This window comes from Erinaceus europaeus, chromosome 1 (assembly GCF_950295315.1).
Source record: "Erinaceus europaeus chromosome 1, mEriEur2.1, whole genome shotgun sequence".
NCBI classification, from domain to species: Eukaryota; Metazoa; Chordata; class Mammalia; order Eulipotyphla; family Erinaceidae; genus Erinaceus; species Erinaceus europaeus.
Window position 1 is genome coordinate 77,644,935 of NC_080162.1, and position 18,178 is coordinate 77,663,112.

Here is an 18,178-nt window from a genome sequence, read left to right on the forward strand (position 1 = left end):
TAAACCCCTAGAAACTCAAGGGCTCAAGACTACACTAATTTATTAACCCACAGTGTTCTAGTCAAAAGTCTGGGGCATGGCTCATCTGGATTCTCTGCTCAGGGAACCACAAGGTAGAAAACAAGGTATTGGTTACACAATACCTCTGGACACACAATCACAAAAGGGTTGGCTATCATGCTCCCTCAGAATGTTCACAGAATGCATTTTCTTGTGTTCCTATTACTGAGATACCAGTTTCATGTTCTTCATTGGCTGGGGACCACACTCAGTTATTGTTTCCTCAAACTACCTTTTATTGAAACACTTTATTTTTCAGTTCTTTTTTTTTTTCTTCCTCCAGTGTTATCACTAGGGCTCTGTACCTGCACTATCAATCCACTGCTCCTGGAGGCCATCTTTTCCCATTGTTATTGTTACTATTTTTGTTTTTGCTGCTGTTGCTGTTGAATAAGAGAGAAACTGAGACAGGAGGTGAAGACAGAAAGGGGGAGAGTAAGATAGACACCTGCAGACCTGCTTCACCGCTTGAGAAGCGACTCCCCTACAGGCAGGGAGCCGGGGGCTGGAACCCAGATTATTGTGTGGGTCCTTGTGCTTTGCACTATGTGTGCTTAATCCGGTGCACCACTGCCCAGCCCCCACTGTATAGAACCTTTTTATCTTTTTTTTTTTTTTCTTTTTTTGCCTCCACAGTAAGGCAGAAAGAAATTGAGAGAGGAAGATAGGGAGAGAGAAAGATCTGCTTTGTCACTTGTTAAGTGCCCCCTGCAGCAGGTGGGGTGCTGGGGACTCAAACCCCAATCCTTTTGTGGGTACTTACACTTAGTACCATGTGTGCTTAACTGAGTGTGCCACCGCCTGGCCCCCTGTGGAAATATATATATATATGTATGCATGTATGTTAGCTTTTGTTGCCCTGGAACCTTTTTTTTTGTTTGTTTTGTTTTCTTTTTTTCCCCTTTATTTATAAAATGGAAATACTGACATACATAGATAAGAGGGATACAATTACCTTTTTTAAGAAGAGATTTAGGGAGTCGGGCTGTAGCGCAGCGGGTTAAGCGCAGGTGGCGCAAAGCACAAGGACCGGCATAAGGATCCCGGTTTGAGCCCCTGGCTCCCCACCTGCAGGGGAGTCGCTTCACAGGCGGTGAAGCAGGTCTGCAGGTGTCTATCTTTCTCTCCCTCTCTCTGTCGTCCTCTTCTCTCTCCATTTCTCTCTGTCCTATCCAACAACGACAACAATAATAACTACAACAATAAAACAACAAGGGCAACAAAAGGGAATAAATAAGTAAAATAAAATATTTTTTAAATAATTAAAAAAAAAAAGAAGTGATTTTTCTTGCACTACTCACCACTGGATCCTCTACTAGGTTCCAGGTGCAGCACAGATTGGGTACAGGAAGTAGATGGACAAAAAATTTGCCTTTGAAATGCTTCCTGGGTAGACACACACACACACAGTTAGTCATCAATACTTATTGTTTATTGTGCATATAAATGACTATTCATCAAGGTAGCTCTAGGTAGGGAGAGAGAAGACTACTTAGAGAAGGGGGCCAACAGTATTGTGCATGAATGATTTGTTGCTCCTGAGCTTATTTAAATTATGTATATATGTGGTCCGGGAGGTGGCGCAGTGGATAGAGCATTGGACTCTCAAGCATGAGGTCCTGAGTTTGATCCCCGGCAGCACATGTACCAGGGTGATGTCTGGTGCTTTCTCTCTCTCCTCCTATCTTTCTCATTAATAAATAAATAAAATGTTTAAAAAAAATAAATAAATTATGTATATGTATATGTATATGTATATGTATATGTATATGTATATGTATATGTATATGTATATGTATATGTATATACACACAAGGGAGAGAGGCAGAGAGGAGAAGGAGAGACACCACAGCACCAGGAGTTCCTCTAGTGGCAGGATTCCTTCCTTGTGGTATTAGGGCTCCAATTTGGGCTGCTAACATGGGAAGGCATGTGTATTCCTACCTGGTGAGCCTACCTCTCTTGGTCCCTCTAGAGAATCTTGAGGACAGGAAATATTGAATATAAAAGGGTCTGAATTGCAGAGATGGGAAAGAGCTTGAAGTGAAAATATATGAGAGTATTAGAGACAATGAGGCGTTTGATAAGGTGCATGTAGAGAAGAAGGGGAAATGACGTTGGAGACAAATGAGGCTGTATCATATAAGACCATGAATGTTATGTTAAGAAGTACTTTAGGACTGGGGAGATAGCACTGTGGTTTCTGTAATAGCATTTCATGTTGGAGGCCCTAGAGGTCTCAAGTTCAATCCCTTGCACCACCATAAACCAGAGCTGATTTCTGGTCTTTCTCTTTTTCTCCCATTAAAACAAAATATAAAAAATAATAACAAAGAAGTACTTTGGGGACAAAGGCTTTAGAGTAGGGAAGTGGTGTGGCAAGAAAAGCATGTCAGGGATTATCTAGTTTAAATTAGCAAAGAGGTCAAGAGAGGGTATGAGGTTTGCAGGAAGGTGATGTGATGGGCAGAGGCTCAGAGCTGCATCGATTGCGGACACCATTCAAAAGGCAGAAAACTCTTTTCTTCAGCCCACCTCCTCACCCCCAGAAGCTTCTGAGTATTGTTTCCTGACTCCTAGTTGCTAGGTTTGAGGAGTTCCCCTGGGGTTTCAGACTAGACTGGGACAGGATTTTAATCACCAGAGCATGAAGCTCTAACCTAGCATTCACCCCCTGCCTCTGCCTCCTGTTAGACCAGATGGGCTGTTCTCAGACCCTCCCCCACCAAGCCTGCTTTAATAAGTGAGAACCTATAACCTCTGCCTCAGGAGACTGATTCTAAACATGTGTATCTGTGGGTTCCCAATGGCAGTTCCCAGGTCACAGTGGGGAACTGAATGCTTAAAAAAGTGGGATTGGCAGAATTCCGAGGGTGGGGAGTTTAAACAAATTTTACTATGTCAACTCTAGAAGGAAGATTAACTGTTTCATCTGGTAATTAAGAAAACTGAGACCCACAGAGGTAACATAACTTGTGATCACATATTTGGGACATTCAGGGCTGGGCCCAGGTCTCTAAAGGGAACTTGAAGTTCTGCAAGGTTTAGATAATTTGGTACAGAGTAGACAAGATTGGGGTCAGGAACTGTGGGTTCACATTTTGGTTCTGTCTTTTATAGTTTTGAATCTTTTGGAAATCACTTAGGTTCTCAGTCTATTTCCTCAACTGAGAGACGGAGGTACCTGCTTTGCAGCTTGTTGTAAAGCTCAACATATAAAGCATTTTAGCACAGTTCCTGGAACCCAGCAAGTGTTCAGTAAATGGTAGGATGGTGACCTGCTAGCAATAAGTATTCAGTCTTTGTTGAATGCATTATTGAATATAAATTTACATAGTAGCAGCGACATTTTTGAGCTGCTTGTGTTTTATAAACAAGAACCTTTTGGGGGGGTCATTCTTTTGGTCAGCTCTGGTAGTTGGATTTAACGTGGATTAATAAGGTGTTTAAACGTCCCAGCATAAAAAAACAAACAAAAAAACCGTCCCAGCATAAATAAACAAACAAAAAAACCGTCCCAGCATAGAGCACAGAACTATCTCTAAGTCAATATTTATTTAGCCCAGGGCAATTCCTCTCCAAGTACTACTCTGTAATATTTCCCATTAGGCTAATCAAGTCCTCTACATTCCCGGATGTTCTTTTCAGAACCAGGTAAAGAGAATGTACCCCCACTTCTCAGGTCTGCTGAGCAGAGGAAAAATGGGGTGGGGAGGTAGAAAGAACAGGAGCAAGGAGGGGAGAGAGAAAGGAGACGGAAAGGTTTGTTGGGGGGCGGCGGGCGGTGGGGAGAATGCAGGTGTGAGGACACGGTGTGGAGTTGAGAAAAGGGTACTGATTGGGGTCTTGGATGAAGGACGCAGGTGGAAGGATCCAGGGAACAGTGGAGGGGTTACAGCACCAGGATGTGTGGAGTAATACAGAATGATGGGGAGCCTATAAGGAGTGGGGACCCTTCCTCAAAGAGGTTTGAGGGGGTGCTCCGGGTCAGGCAGTCCAAGTGTCTAGCATTCACCACTCCAAGCCGCCCCCAGGAATTCGGAGTCGGGCTGGGAGCTAACAGCCAGTGAACCGGGGAGGGGGGGATCTCGGGAGGGGGGACCCCGCAGTCTGGGATTGGCTGCCGCTCGGCCGACCAGTGACGCGAAGCGGGCGGGCCCCTTTGTGACGTCACAATCAGCTGTTTGAACGTTCTAATTTGTGCAGTGAGCCCAGCAGCAGCGGCGGCACAGACTCAAAGCTTCGCGGGCGAGCGCAGCAGCCCCGAGAGCGTCCGCTGCCCAAGCCCGCAGCCTCCCCGCCCAGCTCCCGCGATGCGGCCCGGCCCGTAATCCGCCGCCGAGCCGGGGACGCTCCGCACCACAACTACCTCAGCGCCCCAGCCCCCCCCGCCGCGCTACCCCCGCTCCAAGGTGAGTCCCGACCCGCTTTGGTCCCAGGGGCTCCCGGCGCCCTGGGACACGCCCCACGCCCCTTGCACCGGGGTCTTTGTCTGTCTCCGCTGGCTGCTGCTGGGGCTGCGTTCGCGTCTCTGGATTGGCTGCTGCACACCCGGTAGACCATGACGTCTCCCTATTTGCATATGACATTGAAACGTCACCAAGGCCAGCACCACCCCTCTATCTCCCCCTTCAAGACCCCCACCACCACTTCTGGTCTCTTGTCCTCCGATGGCCCCGGAGTGGGGGTGGGGATGGCGAGGTCGGGGTTGGGCCCTTGGGTGAGGGACACTGAAAGTGGTCCCGGAGGTGCCTCGACAGTTTCCTGGGCTAATCCAAGTTTGGGGTCAGGCATCTGATCTCCCACTTCCTTTTTAAGATCTGACGAGGGTTCTGACCGTGCTGTTAAGTCTAGGTTAGGCAAGTGGGGGTAGTGGGCATCAGATTCTGGAGCGGTCCTGAAGCTCCAGCCTCTGCACTCTCTGCTTACTGGTAACAGATGCATTCATTATCTGAGGTCACTTACCCAGTAGGAACTTAATAGAAGTTAACTAGATATACACTCTTCTACTGAGAACTCCAACCTTGGGCTCAGCACTATTCAGATAAGGTTCCTAGGTCTCCTTTTATCTGGATCTTTGTCCAGAAGTCTCTGGAGTTTGGGTCCCCTTTTGTGGCCCTGATTTGCACTTAGTACTGGGAAGGCCCAGAGTCCAATAAAATAGCTTCCTCCCTGCTATTTTGACCACAGAAAGGTGAGTCATTGGCTGCAACAGGATGTCTCCAGGGCTGATGTTAGGGTGGGTTGGTGGTGAGAGTACCCTGTGTTTGGCCTTTCATGAAGTTACTCCTCAGTCTCCAAAGCTGTCAGCTAGAGAGATGGACCAGGCCTATGCTGATGAAAACACAGTGCTTTTTGCTACCCTCTCCCTCTCTTAGGGCTGAAGAGGAGAGCTTCTGACTCTCCAAGTAGATTGACCTAGAGGCTGGACCAGGGGTGCTATCTCCAGCTAAGCTTTGCTCAGGGATGAGCTGGAATAGAAGTGGCTGGAGGCTCAATGTAAAAGCATTCTGGGCACGGCTGTTGTAGTATAGTTATTACAGGTTATGGTTCACCCTAGAGCAGAACTGGGAATGTGAGAACCAGGAAGCTGGCAGGACTAGGAAAGAAAGACTGGAGAGGCTCCTGCAGTGGTCAGGAGAGAGGAGAGGGCAGGTGCTGCCTTGTGCTGCTGTCACTTCTTGCTCTCTCACTAACTTGCTGTGTGACCTCAGGCAGGCAGTCTCCCCACCCCACCCCCAGGCTCTCTCACCTCAATGTGTCTGTAATTTGATGAGGCCTAAAGCAGGTTCTGGTATACAGTGGGTGCTGTGGAGAATACATGATGAATCTTGATGCCAGAGACCCCTAGCCCCTTATTAATTTTTAATTTTTAAAAATATTTTATTTACTTTTTCCCTTTTGTTGCCCTTTTTTATTGTTGTAGTTATTGTTGTTATTGATGTCGTCATTGTTGGATAGGACAAAGAGAAATGGAGAGAGGAGGGGAAGATGGGGAGAGACAGACACCTGCAGCCCTGCTTCACCACTTGTGAAGCGACTCCCCTGTAGGTGGGGAGCCGGGGGCTCAAACCGGGATACTTACACGGGTCCTTGTGCTTTGCGCCACCTGCACTTAACCCTCTGCGCTACTGCCCAACTCCCCCCTAGGCCCTTATTATAGCTGTGCATGCAGAGGGCCTCTGAGAGGGGCAATAACTCCTCCAAAGTCCCTGTCTGACCTATCTCCCCTGATCACTAGAATATTTCCAGAAATTGTTTGGCAAGGTTTTCCTGATTGTGCACACCAGTGACCTAGGACTAGGCCTGCTTTGCCACTGTATTTGTGTGTCTTTGGACTTAAGTCCTTTGATTCTGTGGCTGTAAAATGGGTTGGGTAAATATGAAGGTCCTTGAAATAGCTCTTAATTCCCCCCATCTTCTACAAGAATGCAGAAGGTTCTTAGAAAGAGGGTGTAACCCATTAAGGCTCCAAGCTCACCTTCCTTCAGGAGGGGCTAAGCTTTCTGGATTTTTGGTAACTGAGTCACTCTCTGTGGTACAGATAGGCTGGGCTATGCAGCTTGTACCTGTCAGACACTACTTATGGGAGGGGTGTACAGCCTTTCATGATCCCAGCAGATCTCCCACCAAGAAGCCAGTGCCAAAGGAGCACTTCCTTTTGGAACCCACTGTAGGACTGCAAAAATATAGAACTACTCTCAAGGGATGAAGTTGTTTCTATAGTGAGTGTGAAGACATTCCCAGGGAATGGGGATGGTAGTAACAAACACAGAAATAACCCCCAAGTGAGTTAGCAGTATGAGTAGAGTGTTTCCAGGGACTGTAGTATGGATGTGTCCCCAAGGAATTCTATAGGAAGCTTGGAAACATACCATGAGGAAGGTGATAAGGGTATCAGTAGCAAAGCCATCTTAAGGAACAGATGAGATAGACTGGGTGGTGGCACACCTACTTAAGTGCACATGTTAATGTGTAAGGACCCTGATCCCCACCTGCAAGAGGGAAGCTTCACAAGTGGTAGAGCAGTGCTGCAGGGATCTCTCTCCCTATTTCCCCTCCCCTCTCAATTTCTCTCTGTCCAATCAAATAAACTAATTATGTTTAAAAAGAAGAAGAAGAAAGAAAATTACAGAAAAAAAAAAAAGGACAAATGGGGTTGGGTTAGCCTTTAGTGACATCCAGCAGGCCTGGGAGCAGCCCCTAGCCCAGTCTAAAGGTAGGCAGAAAGGGAGATCCACAGTCACCTCTGTGTCTCCATTTCTGGAGCAGTCTCTTTCCTCATTTAATCCAGAAAAGGACTGATGGAGTGTCAGATCATCCTGGTCTGACTCTCCCTGCTCTTGTTTAAGGGTTTCTGGGGTCTGACAGTTCCCCTGCTCTCTCCTTTTATCTGTCACTGTTCTAGTGTCTCTCCAGGGGCCATGAGAGCTGATTTTCTTCCTCTTAGTTAGGGATTATGTCCTTGAGCTGGAATTTGGGAAGAAGGGGTGGGATGGAGAAGGATTTGTGGGAATAGGATGTTGGAACCTGATCTGACAGACACAATTGAGGCCTAGTGAGATGGAAGTTCTCTGAGATTTCTTCTAGTTAGAACTTTTCAAGCCATATAGACTTAATCCCTGAGGTCAAGGACTACTGGTTAGGAAATTATGATGAAAATCAAGAAAAATACACTTGAGTCATGGCCCCTGGCCACCAAATTGTAGTGCCTAACCTAGACAGTTACCCAGTAAAGGCAGTGGAGTATATTGTTATGGGTGCAGCCTCTGGAATCTGGCTGCATGGATTCAAATCTTACCTAGTTGTGAGACTTTGGGAAAATTACCTTACTCTTGGAGCCCAGTGTCTTCACCTGTAAAAGAGAGAAAATAATTTCTTTTTTAATTTAATTTAATTTAATTTCCCTTTTGTTGCCCTTGTTTTTATTTTTGTTGTAGTTATTATTGTTGTCGTCATTGTTAGACAGGACAGCGAGAAATGGAGAGCGGAGGCGAAGACATAGAGGGGGAGAGAAAGACACCTGTAGACTTGCTTCACCGCCTGTGAAGGGACTTCCCTGCAGGTGGGGAGCTCGACACTCGACCGGATCCTTATGCCGGTCCTTGGGCTTCGCGCCATGTGCGCTTAACCCGATGCTACCGCTTGACTCCCCCTCACAACTTTTTTTTTTTCCCTCACAACTCTTAAGACTCACAACTCGTACGAAATTATAGATAAGTTATTTAGAATAGTGTCATATTTAATAACCACAACACTGGACAATTTCTTCCTTGCCTGTAGAACTTATATTTTAAATTTTTTAAAAATATATTTATTATTGGATAGAGACAGGGAGATATTGAGATAGAGAGTGAGACAGAGAGACACCTGCAGCCCTGCTTCACCACTCATGAAGCTTTCACCCTGCAGGTAAGGGGAGAACTTGCTTCTTAATTTTTTAAAAATTTCCCTCCCTCTTAATTTTTATTTATTAAGTATTTAATTTATTGGATAGACATAAAGAAATTGAGAGGGAAAGGGGAGATAGAGAGGGGAAGAGAAAGGGAGACACATGCAGCCCTGCTTCCCTGCTTGTGAAGCGTCCCTACTGCAAGTGGGGACTGGAGGCTTGAACTCAGGTCATTGCACATGGTAGTATGTGCACTCAACCAGGTGCAGCACTGCATATTCCCTTTTTAATTTTAATTAATTAAAATTTAAATATATATATTTACATATATTCAAATATATATCTATTTTAATTAAGAAAACTAGTTAAGAGACCATAGCATTGTTCAGCTGGGGAAAATAGCACAGTGGCTATGCAGAAAGACATTCGTGCCTGTGGCACCAAAGGTTCCAGGTTCAATCCCTAGCACCACCAGAAGCCAGAGTTTATTAGTGCTCTGGTAAAAAAGCAAAACAAAACTCTTCACAGATCCTTGTGGCACCTAACTATTGCTCTGTGCTCCCCAGGTTTCTACATTGCCATAGGGCGCCCCCCTGAGGCAGATCCACTCTCACCATGTTCCAGCGCTTCACCAGCCTCTTCTTTAGCACCCCTCCACCCGCAGAGGACCCCGACAGCCCCCGAGCCTTCGTCTCCAAAGAGGATGAAGTGGACGGCTGGCTCATCATTGACCTGCCGGGTGAGGTCGGGGTCAGGACACTGACTCCTGGGCCTATGAACTGTCAGGGCAGGTGGCCGAGGAGCAGATGGGAAGGGAGCCGTTAGGGGGTCAGGGAATCCCCCCCAAGCCTTCAGGGCAAACTGGGGTTAAAGTGATGATGCTGGAGGCATCAGGACCCGGCTGCTAACCGTGCATGCTCCGGGCCAGTGTTGGGGTCCACACTTCACGCGCCCCTATGTCGAGACTCCTGACCTGTGGGTGACCGTGGGTGAGGCGGGCAGAGCTGCGGGTCTGACTAACGATGTCCTTTCTCTCCCCGCCCCCCTGTGTCCGGTGTGTGTGTGTGTCCTCTCCCGCTGCACCCTCCCTGCCCCCCGCATGGCTCTCCCTCCCGCGCCCCGTAGACAGCTACGCAGCTCCTCCCAGCCCCGGGGTCGCCCCTGCCCCCGCGGGCCGCCCTCCGCCCGCGCCCTCCTTGATGGACGAGAGCTGGTTTGTCACCCCTCCCGCCTGTTTTACTGCAGAGGGGCCCGGCCTCGGGCCTGCCCGCCTCCAGAGCAGCCCGCTGGAGGACCTCCTCATCGAGCACCCCAGCATGTCTGTTTACGTCACCGGCAGCACCATAGTGCTGGAGCCTGGGCCCCCCACCCCGCCCCCGGACGCTGCCCTGCCTGTCGCCGACCTTAGCGAGGGGTGAGCGGGCCGGGGCGGAGCCTGGACGTCTCAGAGATGTAGGGGACCGCCTAGGACACAGGGTCCCAGACCCCGAGCTGGCCAGCCCTGCACTATCCGGACGGGGCCGGGCCTAGGTCGCGGGGAGGGGCTCATGGGGCGGGGCTCATGGGGCGGGGCCTGGGGAGCCAGGTCGTTTTGAAGGTTGTAGGGGCGAGGCCAGAGCGCCAAGGGGGTGGGGCTTCTAGAATTTTGCACTTAAGTCAATGTGCATATCACTATCTATACATAGATAGATAGATAGATCTCGCAAATTTAAAGACATGAAAAAATATTGATTATAAGTTGAAAAAAATAAAGTCATTGGGCGGCTTAGAAAAAGTTGGCCTCCCAAGGGTCTGGGGTGATTGTTATAAGAGCTTTAGTCCTGAGAGGCACCCCCAGTGTGACCTGGAAGAAGGGCTTTGGGCACCTCTCCATCCTTGAGCATAGACAGCCCAGCTCTGGGGCGAGGATACAGGCCTGGGGGTGGGGGGTGTGGGAGATAAATACCAAGTGTCTTCTCAGCCCCCCCCCCCACCCCATCCCTTCCCAGGTTTTCCAGTGTTTGGCCCTGACTAAGTCCCCCTCTGTCCCCGCAGGGAGCTGGTGGTGCCTGCCCGCCGCGAGCCCCGAGCCCTGCACCACGCTGCCGCCCCACTGCCGGCGCGGGCTGCTGTGCTGGAGAAAGCCGGGCAGATGCGGCGGCTGCAGCGGGCCCGGCAGCGAGCAGAGCGCCACGCGCTGAGCGCCAAGGTGGTGCAGAGGCAGAACCGCGCCCGCGAGAGCCGTCCGCGTCGGCCCAAGCACCAGGGCAGCTTCGTCTACCAGCCGTGCCAGCGCCAGTTCAACTACTGAGCTTCCACACGGCGGCCTCACAGCCCCTGGCTGCCTGCCCGCCCCCACCCCCTCCAAGGCCTGCCTAGGGTTGGAGACAACCTCCTTCCTTAAGTGTGAGGTGGGGTAGCCCTCCTTACTCCAGCTCCTGTTTCCCCTTTTGATTCTCTAGTTGGCCTCCAAATCCCTTCTGACCCGTCCCCCTCCCACCTTCTGCCACCCCCCCCACACACACACACATACACCCTGCCCTACATCCTCCACCCCACACTGCTTTCTCTGGTCCCCATCCAAGTCTCTGGCCTGACATTCCCCTTCATTCTTAGCCCTTTAGCCCTCTACCTCTGGCCACTCCTGTTTCTGAGTTTCTTCCAGTGCCAGATATGGCTCATTCCCCACCTCTGCTCCCTCTTCATAAGCCTCACCATCTTTCATGTTTGATGCTATACTCACCCCTGTTCCATTATTATTCCCTGTAATTAATTCCCTCCCAAATGGAAGAGAAGGAGATGCTGGAACTAAAGGGTTCTGCCTTTAGTCTTCCCTTCCCTCTCCCTTGGGGGCTGTGCTCCTTGGACTTGCTTAGGCCTGGAAAGGTAAAGTATGTGGAAGAGGACTGTGTGAAGTAAATTAGAGGGAGAAGACAGAGGGAGTCAAAGGGAAGAGGCAGCCCATTGGAGATGTAGACTGGACAGACTGAGAAGTTGTAGGGAGCAGGGCATCATGGGAGCTGACATTTTGCTTGATCAGAGAAGCCAAGCTCTGCTCTCAGGCTGAAGCCTGGAGTCCACCCCCACTTCCCTTTCCTATTAATACCACATCCAAAATCTCTTCCTGAAATCCACCCCTTTGCAGGCCCCTGAATTTGAAGGGCTTAGTCTTGCCACCCTATTCTAATATGTCACTCCAGGAGTAGAGGCTGGGCAAGGCCCTGCCATCCTGGCTCTATGTTCACATGCCTAAGGTGCTAGAACCAGCTTAGGAGATATGCAGGCCAGAAGGCTTCTAGACAGCAAAAAGGCACACTCCAGAGTAAGAGGGCAGAGGAATTATGCTGGGGAGGCTCAATTCTGGGGTGAAGCAATCCCAAGAATGACAGTTCAGCCTTCATCTTGCCTCTGGTCTTTCACACCCTGCCCACTATAGATAATAAACACTGCTGGAGAGGAAGCCTAATCCCCAAATAGTCCCTGTTTGGGTTCAGGGTCTTCAGGGGGCCTCTCCTCACTTTCTCCCCCAGGACTTTCTTCCTCTTTTAGGCTTTTGGGGTTCCCTATGGTTCTTTCCCCTTTCTCCTCCAGTTAGTACCTGGAGGAAGGAACCTGAATCCCTGGAGGAAAACAGTGGACCGGGGCAGCTAGCTTTCCCCTTCCTGTGGTGGGGTTGAATTTTGGGATCAGACACCAGCAACAGCCCCGAGTTGCTTCCTTTTTCCTCTTTCTAATTGTCCTTTTCTAGTGTGTGCTCTTTCTTCCTTGATACTTTTAAGATTTCATGTTACATTTTAACATAGGTCTTACCCCCTCAATCCAATTCCAGGTTTCCAGGCCTCATAGCCATGCTGAGGCTTAGAGAAAAGTGAAATCTCATGAAGGTAAAGGCAGCTGTCCTCCCTGATCCTATAACTCTCAACCTCATTGGGGGGGTGGGGGGTGCATGAGGGGTGAGGCGGCAGGAGCTAACCACATGGATGCTGGGGTGGGGATAGAAAAAGCTCTGTTGGGATCTGCTATCTCAAGAAGTAAGCCAAATTTACACTAAAAGCAGATTGGAAATCCTCACACCTGTCTACTCAGGCCCTAATAGTGGACAACTTCACTCCTATCCCCAGGGTTTTTCTTGTTAAAACTTTTATTTTTCCAGCTACTTCTTACTCACACTTCACAGCTAGCTTAAGGGTCTTCAGCATTTCCAAGGGCTGACCCCCCCACCCCCAACTCTTCCTGTTTATTCCAATATCAGATAGGGTCTAGGCTCAGTCCTGGGCAGTGTCCATGTTTCTGATGTGGGAAGTGAATTATAGGGCATTTGGCTCAAATTTCAAAAGCCCCCATCCTTATCCCTATTTCTGGAGGCTAGTATAGTTTTAGAGCCCTCCAATCTCATCTGGCCGGTTGCAAGGCTCATGGTTTTTTTTTTTTTTTTTTTTTTGTATTTTCCTATAGATTCTATAGCATTTGAGTGTGGCAATATTTTAATTGTGTATAGATTTCTAAGAACCAACACTACTCAGTCTCCTGCTAGTCTGACTCCTGAAGCATCAGACCTCCTCATACTGTATTGACTGTGTATGTGCCTTTCGCCTTGAGCATGCTTCAGGATTTTTTTTAAAACCACAGAACTTGAATACATGAAGGGAATCAGAATTCACAAAGTCCTATGCAACCTTAAGACAGGAGGGGGTTAGATAGTCTTTCATGACTGATGTTTTCAGAAACCCTGGAGAAGTTTGTTCTAGTTTGTATTAATGTCAGTACTACCAGCACTTTGCCAAAACTGAGTATGTCAGAGGGACCTGTTTTTAGAGTGAGTCCCAATTACATCAAAGGGTGACTTTTAGTTATTCCCCAGTAAGTCTGAGTGCTCTGGTGTCACTTTGCTGTCTTTGCCAGTCTGACCCTAAGCAGAGTACCGTGTGTATGAGTGCAGTTTGCTGCTGTTTTGGAGTATGCCTGCTCCCCATGCCCCTGCCGGAACCCTGATCGATTTGCTCTGACTCATAATGTCTTAGGTGCAACAAGACCCCACCAGAGCTCTTGGATGCCTCAGATCCATGTGGCTTTACTTGAGGGGACTGAATACAGACACATCATTACCCTTTATATCTTCCCTCTTACCCTGCTCCCTAGTTCCAAATGGAACCAACAAGTTGAGTACATCTCTCTTGGGTGTTTTGTGTTGAGACTGGCTGAAATGAGGAGACTCTGGTTGACCATGTTGGAACATGTCAACAGACTCAAGGACACAACCACCTCGACTCAGTCACGTGGCATGCCTGTGTATGTGTGTAACAAGATTCAGATTGTTAGATTGTAATGTTATTCCTCTATGGGAGAGAAAAAATTAATATAAAGAAAAATAAATAAAAATCTATTTAAAGCACTTTTTTTTGCCTTTGTTAAAAGTAGAATTACTTTGTTGTCTCAAGTACAGTATTGGTATAAGGTATTATTATTTGGTTGGCTTTGGTTCTGGTGGTGTGTGTCATACAGAGAAGGAAGAGGGCAGCTAAGCTTACTGGGAACACAGCCAGACAATGTGGGATCTGACTCATAAATAACTACTTTTAGGAGACTGTTACAATGTTAAGACACATATATATTAAGACAATTGAAACAGAGATGAGAGTAAAAGCATGACAGAATCACCAACCCATCCTTTTTGTCTCAGGCACTGCGTTAGGCAAGGGCACAGAGGCAGTGCAGGGAAAGGGATGGAATGTATGTGTAGCTGTTAAGACACAGCAGAAGGCTGAGATCCAGAGTTAGAGATCAGGACTGGAGTCCAAATGTTAATTCTTGTGAAGGTAGGAAAGAGGGTGAGGGCAAAAGCAATTAGGTTGGAGACTACCAGTTTGGAGATACTGAGTCAGGAAAGGGAAAACGTGGGCATATTGCTGAGAGGTCACTCCTAGTCCTGAAGCAAACAACAAACTGGGCAGCCAATGAATGGAATGTAGTAGGCATTTCTGAAGTATATAAAATGCTCTTATTTGGGAGCTGCTTTACCCACAGCTGATCCCAAATGGGCTAGATTCTTGATGCTATTAAAAAGAATCATGCTGGTTGATCTGGGCTGATCTTCTAAACAGAAGAGATATAAACAGGTAAAGTTATTTTGGAGCAATCCATCAGCTGCTTGCAAGCAGAGGAATGAGAGAGATTAAGTGCCATTTGGGTTGCTGATGACTTCCTGTCCTGAACAAAGCTTGGTTGTCACCTGGTTCTTTTTTTAGTTGACTGTTATTTGAAACCAAAAGAAACCTGACCAACATATATCAAAGTGCCTAGAAAAGTGATGAAAGGGCTAGTTTCTTCAAGGTCAAGAATGAGTGGGTATCTGGGGCGGTAGCACATCTGGTTAAGTGCACACATTAATGTGCAGGGGCCCAGGTTCGAGCTCTCGCTCCCCATCTACAAGGTGGAAGCATCACACGTGGTAAAGCAGGTCTACAGGTATCTTTCTCCCTCTGCCTCCCACACCCATCAGAATTTTTTTTCCTGCCCTATCTAATAAGATAGAAGAATTAAATGAAAGAAAAAAATGGCTGCCAGGAGTGGTGAATCTGTCTTGTAGGCACCGAGCCCCAGCAATAACTCTGGTGGCAACTAAAAAAAAAAAAAAAAAAAAAAAAAAGAGTGAACTAGTGGGTATTTTAACTTACCAGGTGGGCATCACAAGTGCAACGAGGAAGACAGAGTGAAATTCTAATTCACAAAGAAAGCTGTTCTATTCATTTATGGCTCAAATAAAGAATTTTCTCATTCAGTAAACTCACCAATGTTACTATTAATATGCATGTATATTCTAGGACAATGACATTTATTTAACACATTCAGTATTTCACATTGTAGAAACCCTTAGATTCTCTTTATTCACTGGTCCATTTCTACAACAAATACATCCAAAACACTATATAGTAAAATTATTTACATTTCCAAGTAAGAAGACTCCTTTTGCCCACACTACTGCTATTAACACACAGTACTTCCACAGCACAATACATCATTAGAAGATCTAAAAATGTTCACCCTGTACTCTAGGCTGCTTAGGAAATGTGAAAACTAATAACATAATCGTATTAGCTTCTTTCAATACACAGCAACATTTTAGAAACTTGAACTCCATCTTGCAATACCAAAAGGGTTCAACAGCTGTTTTCCCATCGTACTTTGTGAAACAGGTCGCAGAGACTAGGAAAAGGGGCCACATTATTAAAATGACTAACTGTACAGAAATGGATTTTAAAAAGTCACAGCTCAAAATTGCTTTCTGTAAAATTCACACACATTTACAAGTATCAAGTCACTGTCCAGCTTGTTTACTTGGATTTTCTTCGCTTAGATTGCACCGCACCGGCTATGTCTGTGGGGGGGGAAAGGAAAGACACATTCAGCTGAGGCAACTTTAAATCAGGGCTGATCCAAGTGTAGTCCTAATCAGCTTAAGGACCTCAAAAAGGGCACTCTGTGGAAAGGGTCTTAGGCTAATGTGGAAAGAGGCTACAGACATTAGGGCTACAGATATTAGGGCCTGGACTTTGGGAAAATGGGATATGATCATGGTAAGGCATATACCTGGTTCCTGGTTGAAAAAAGTAGCAAGGTAGGAATTTTTAACTGGGCAATTAACACCACAATTTCCACCATCAGTTGCAACCACCCAATAAAAGGATGGATAAATTGACAAGACTTTGGTGAGAAATCAATGAAGTAATGTTTTTTAGAATCATACTATTGTTTTTACAGCATATACTTTTTTTTGGGGGGGGGGCAGGCTATACTTAGGCTCTACTGTGACCATGAATCTTAGTATTATCATCAACTATTTTTTCATTATTTTTTCCCTTTTGTTGCCCTTGTATATCATTGTTATTATTGTTGCTGTTATTGTTTAGGACAGAGAGAAATTGAGAGAGGAGGGGAAGACAGAGAGGGGGAGAAAAAGACAGACACTTGCAGACCACTTCCCCTGCAGGTGGGGAGCCAGGAGCTCTAACCAGGATTCTGATGCCGGTCTTTGCGCTTTCCACCATGTGTGCTTAACCCGCTGCACCACTGCCTGGCTCCCCATCATCATCTTTTTTAAGTACAGTGTTGGGGATTTTTAATTTTATTTTTTTGCCTCCAAGGTTATTGCTGGGGCTCAGTGCCTGATAATCCTTGAGGGAAAAAAAAAATCCTCATTCTTCATGTTGTTCTATACTAGGTATTTTAGCTTTCATATGAAAGTAATATTTTAAAAGTGCTCATCAAAGAAAAAATTGTGTTTTCTATCTAGCACATTAATGTGTAAGATGAATAACTTGGACCCAACTCTGGAAATTAGGCTGATTTTCTGACGCTGTCAAGTTCAGTATTCTAAGCATTTCCCCCCTTTTCTATGTAACATATTTTGAGGACCCAGACACACAATGTAGATACAAAATGAAATTTTACTGCTGTTAGCAGGTGGAGAGCTGGGGGATTGAACAGGGATCCTTGTGCAGGTCCTTGTGCTCTGTACAATGTGCACTTACCCCAGTACACCACTGCCCAGCCCTCTAATCAACTCTTTAGTCAGCTGTCAGGCTTCATTTTCATTGTAGCAGATTTGTCACTTGTGTTCATCCTTAGAAAAATATACTTCCATGTCATGAAATAAATGAAACAGATAGATACACATTTTCATGTCATGAGTGGAATCTTTTTTTAAATATATATTTATTTTCCTTTTTGTTGCCTGTGTTGTTTTTCATTGTTGTTGTAATTATTGTTGTTGTTACTGATGTCGTTGTTGTTACTGATGTCGTCATTGTTAGGACAGAGAGAAATGGAGAGAGGAGGGGAAGACAGAGAGAAAGATAGACACCTGCAGATCTGCTTCACCACCTGTGAAGCGACTCCCCTGCAGGTGGGGTGCCAAGGACTTGAACCGGGATCCTTATGCAGATCCTTGGGCTTTGCACCATCTGCACTTAACCTGCTGCGCTACTGCCTGACTCCTATGAATGGAATCTTGAGCTTCACTTTTGTATAAAGATGAAGGATACAATGGTGTGTCTGAGAAACACACAGGTAGAAAAATGAGATGGGGCCGGGCAGTGGTACACCTAGTTAAGTGCACATAGTACTATGTGTAAGACCTGCACAAGGAGCTAGGTTCAAGCCCCTGCTCTCCACCTTCAGTGAAGCAGGTCTGCAAATGTCTCTTTCTTTCTCCTTCTCTGACCCCCTCCCTTCTCAATTTCTCTCAGACCTATCAAATAAAATAGGAAAAAAAGAAAAGAAAAAGGACAAAATGGCCTTTGGGAGTGGTAGACTTGTCGTGCTGGCACCAATCCCAGCAATAACCCTGGTGGCAAAAAAAAAAAAAAAGGAAAGAAAGAAGAGAAAAAAAGAAGTGGAGAGTGGTGGAATCTCAGGCTCCCCTGCCTCTTGTTTATTTCTATTTGTCAATGTTCCAAAGCATTCAATGGTTTGGCAGACTGCCTCTGATTCTGAGGTTGATAAGTGCAACCATGAGCAAATATGAAATTTGTGCTAAAAATTGCAAAAATCTTTTAGTTTTTAGGGACAGGGATTGAAAGAGGTATATACTTTTATATGGATATACTTTTATATGTCTATGAGGAGAAAAAAAAACCCTTATAAACCTGATTTTAAAGTCTCTATCACTTACTTTCTCTGGATAAATTTAGTCCATATGGATTACCCAGAAAAGTCATGTTTGATATCTTTATAAATCTGTCTGAAAAG

General features: G+C 46.5%; 2 protein-coding genes across 11 annotated transcripts in view; one reads left to right on the forward strand and one right to left on the reverse strand.

The window, feature by feature from the left end:
* The first annotated feature begins 4,235 nt into the window (after nt 1-4,235).
* On the forward strand, nt 4,236-13,823 carry TP53INP2 (tumor protein p53 inducible nuclear protein 2). Of its 2 annotated transcripts, none has more exons than XM_060188643.1 (4): nt 4,236-4,472; nt 9,019-9,191; nt 9,698-9,866; nt 10,487-13,823. In XM_060188643.1, exons 2-4 carry the CDS (start codon nt 9,068-9,070, stop codon nt 10,740-10,742), a joined length of 549 nt encoding a protein of 182 aa, XP_060044626.1. In that variant the 5' UTR covers nt 4,236-4,472; nt 9,019-9,067; the 3' UTR covers nt 10,743-13,823. The 2 variants fall into 2 exon arrangements, with proteins under 2 accessions (XP_060044626.1, XP_016043427.2); XM_016187941.2 differs by having other exon boundaries at nt 4,238-4,472; nt 9,578-9,866.
* A 1,423-nt stretch (nt 13,824-15,246) lies between these two features.
* Nucleotides 15,247-18,178, reverse strand: part of NCOA6 (nuclear receptor coactivator 6) — a 137,510-nt gene continuing 134,578 nt past the window's right edge. For all 9 annotated transcript variants that reach the window (XM_060188646.1, XM_060188648.1, XM_060188645.1 and 6 more), the window contains one exon: nt 15,247-15,806. In XM_060188646.1, coding sequence (XP_060044629.1) covers nt 15,763-15,806 — 44 coding nt within the window. In that variant the 3' untranslated portion in view covers nt 15,247-15,762. The remainder of the gene's footprint in view (nt 15,807-18,178) is intronic.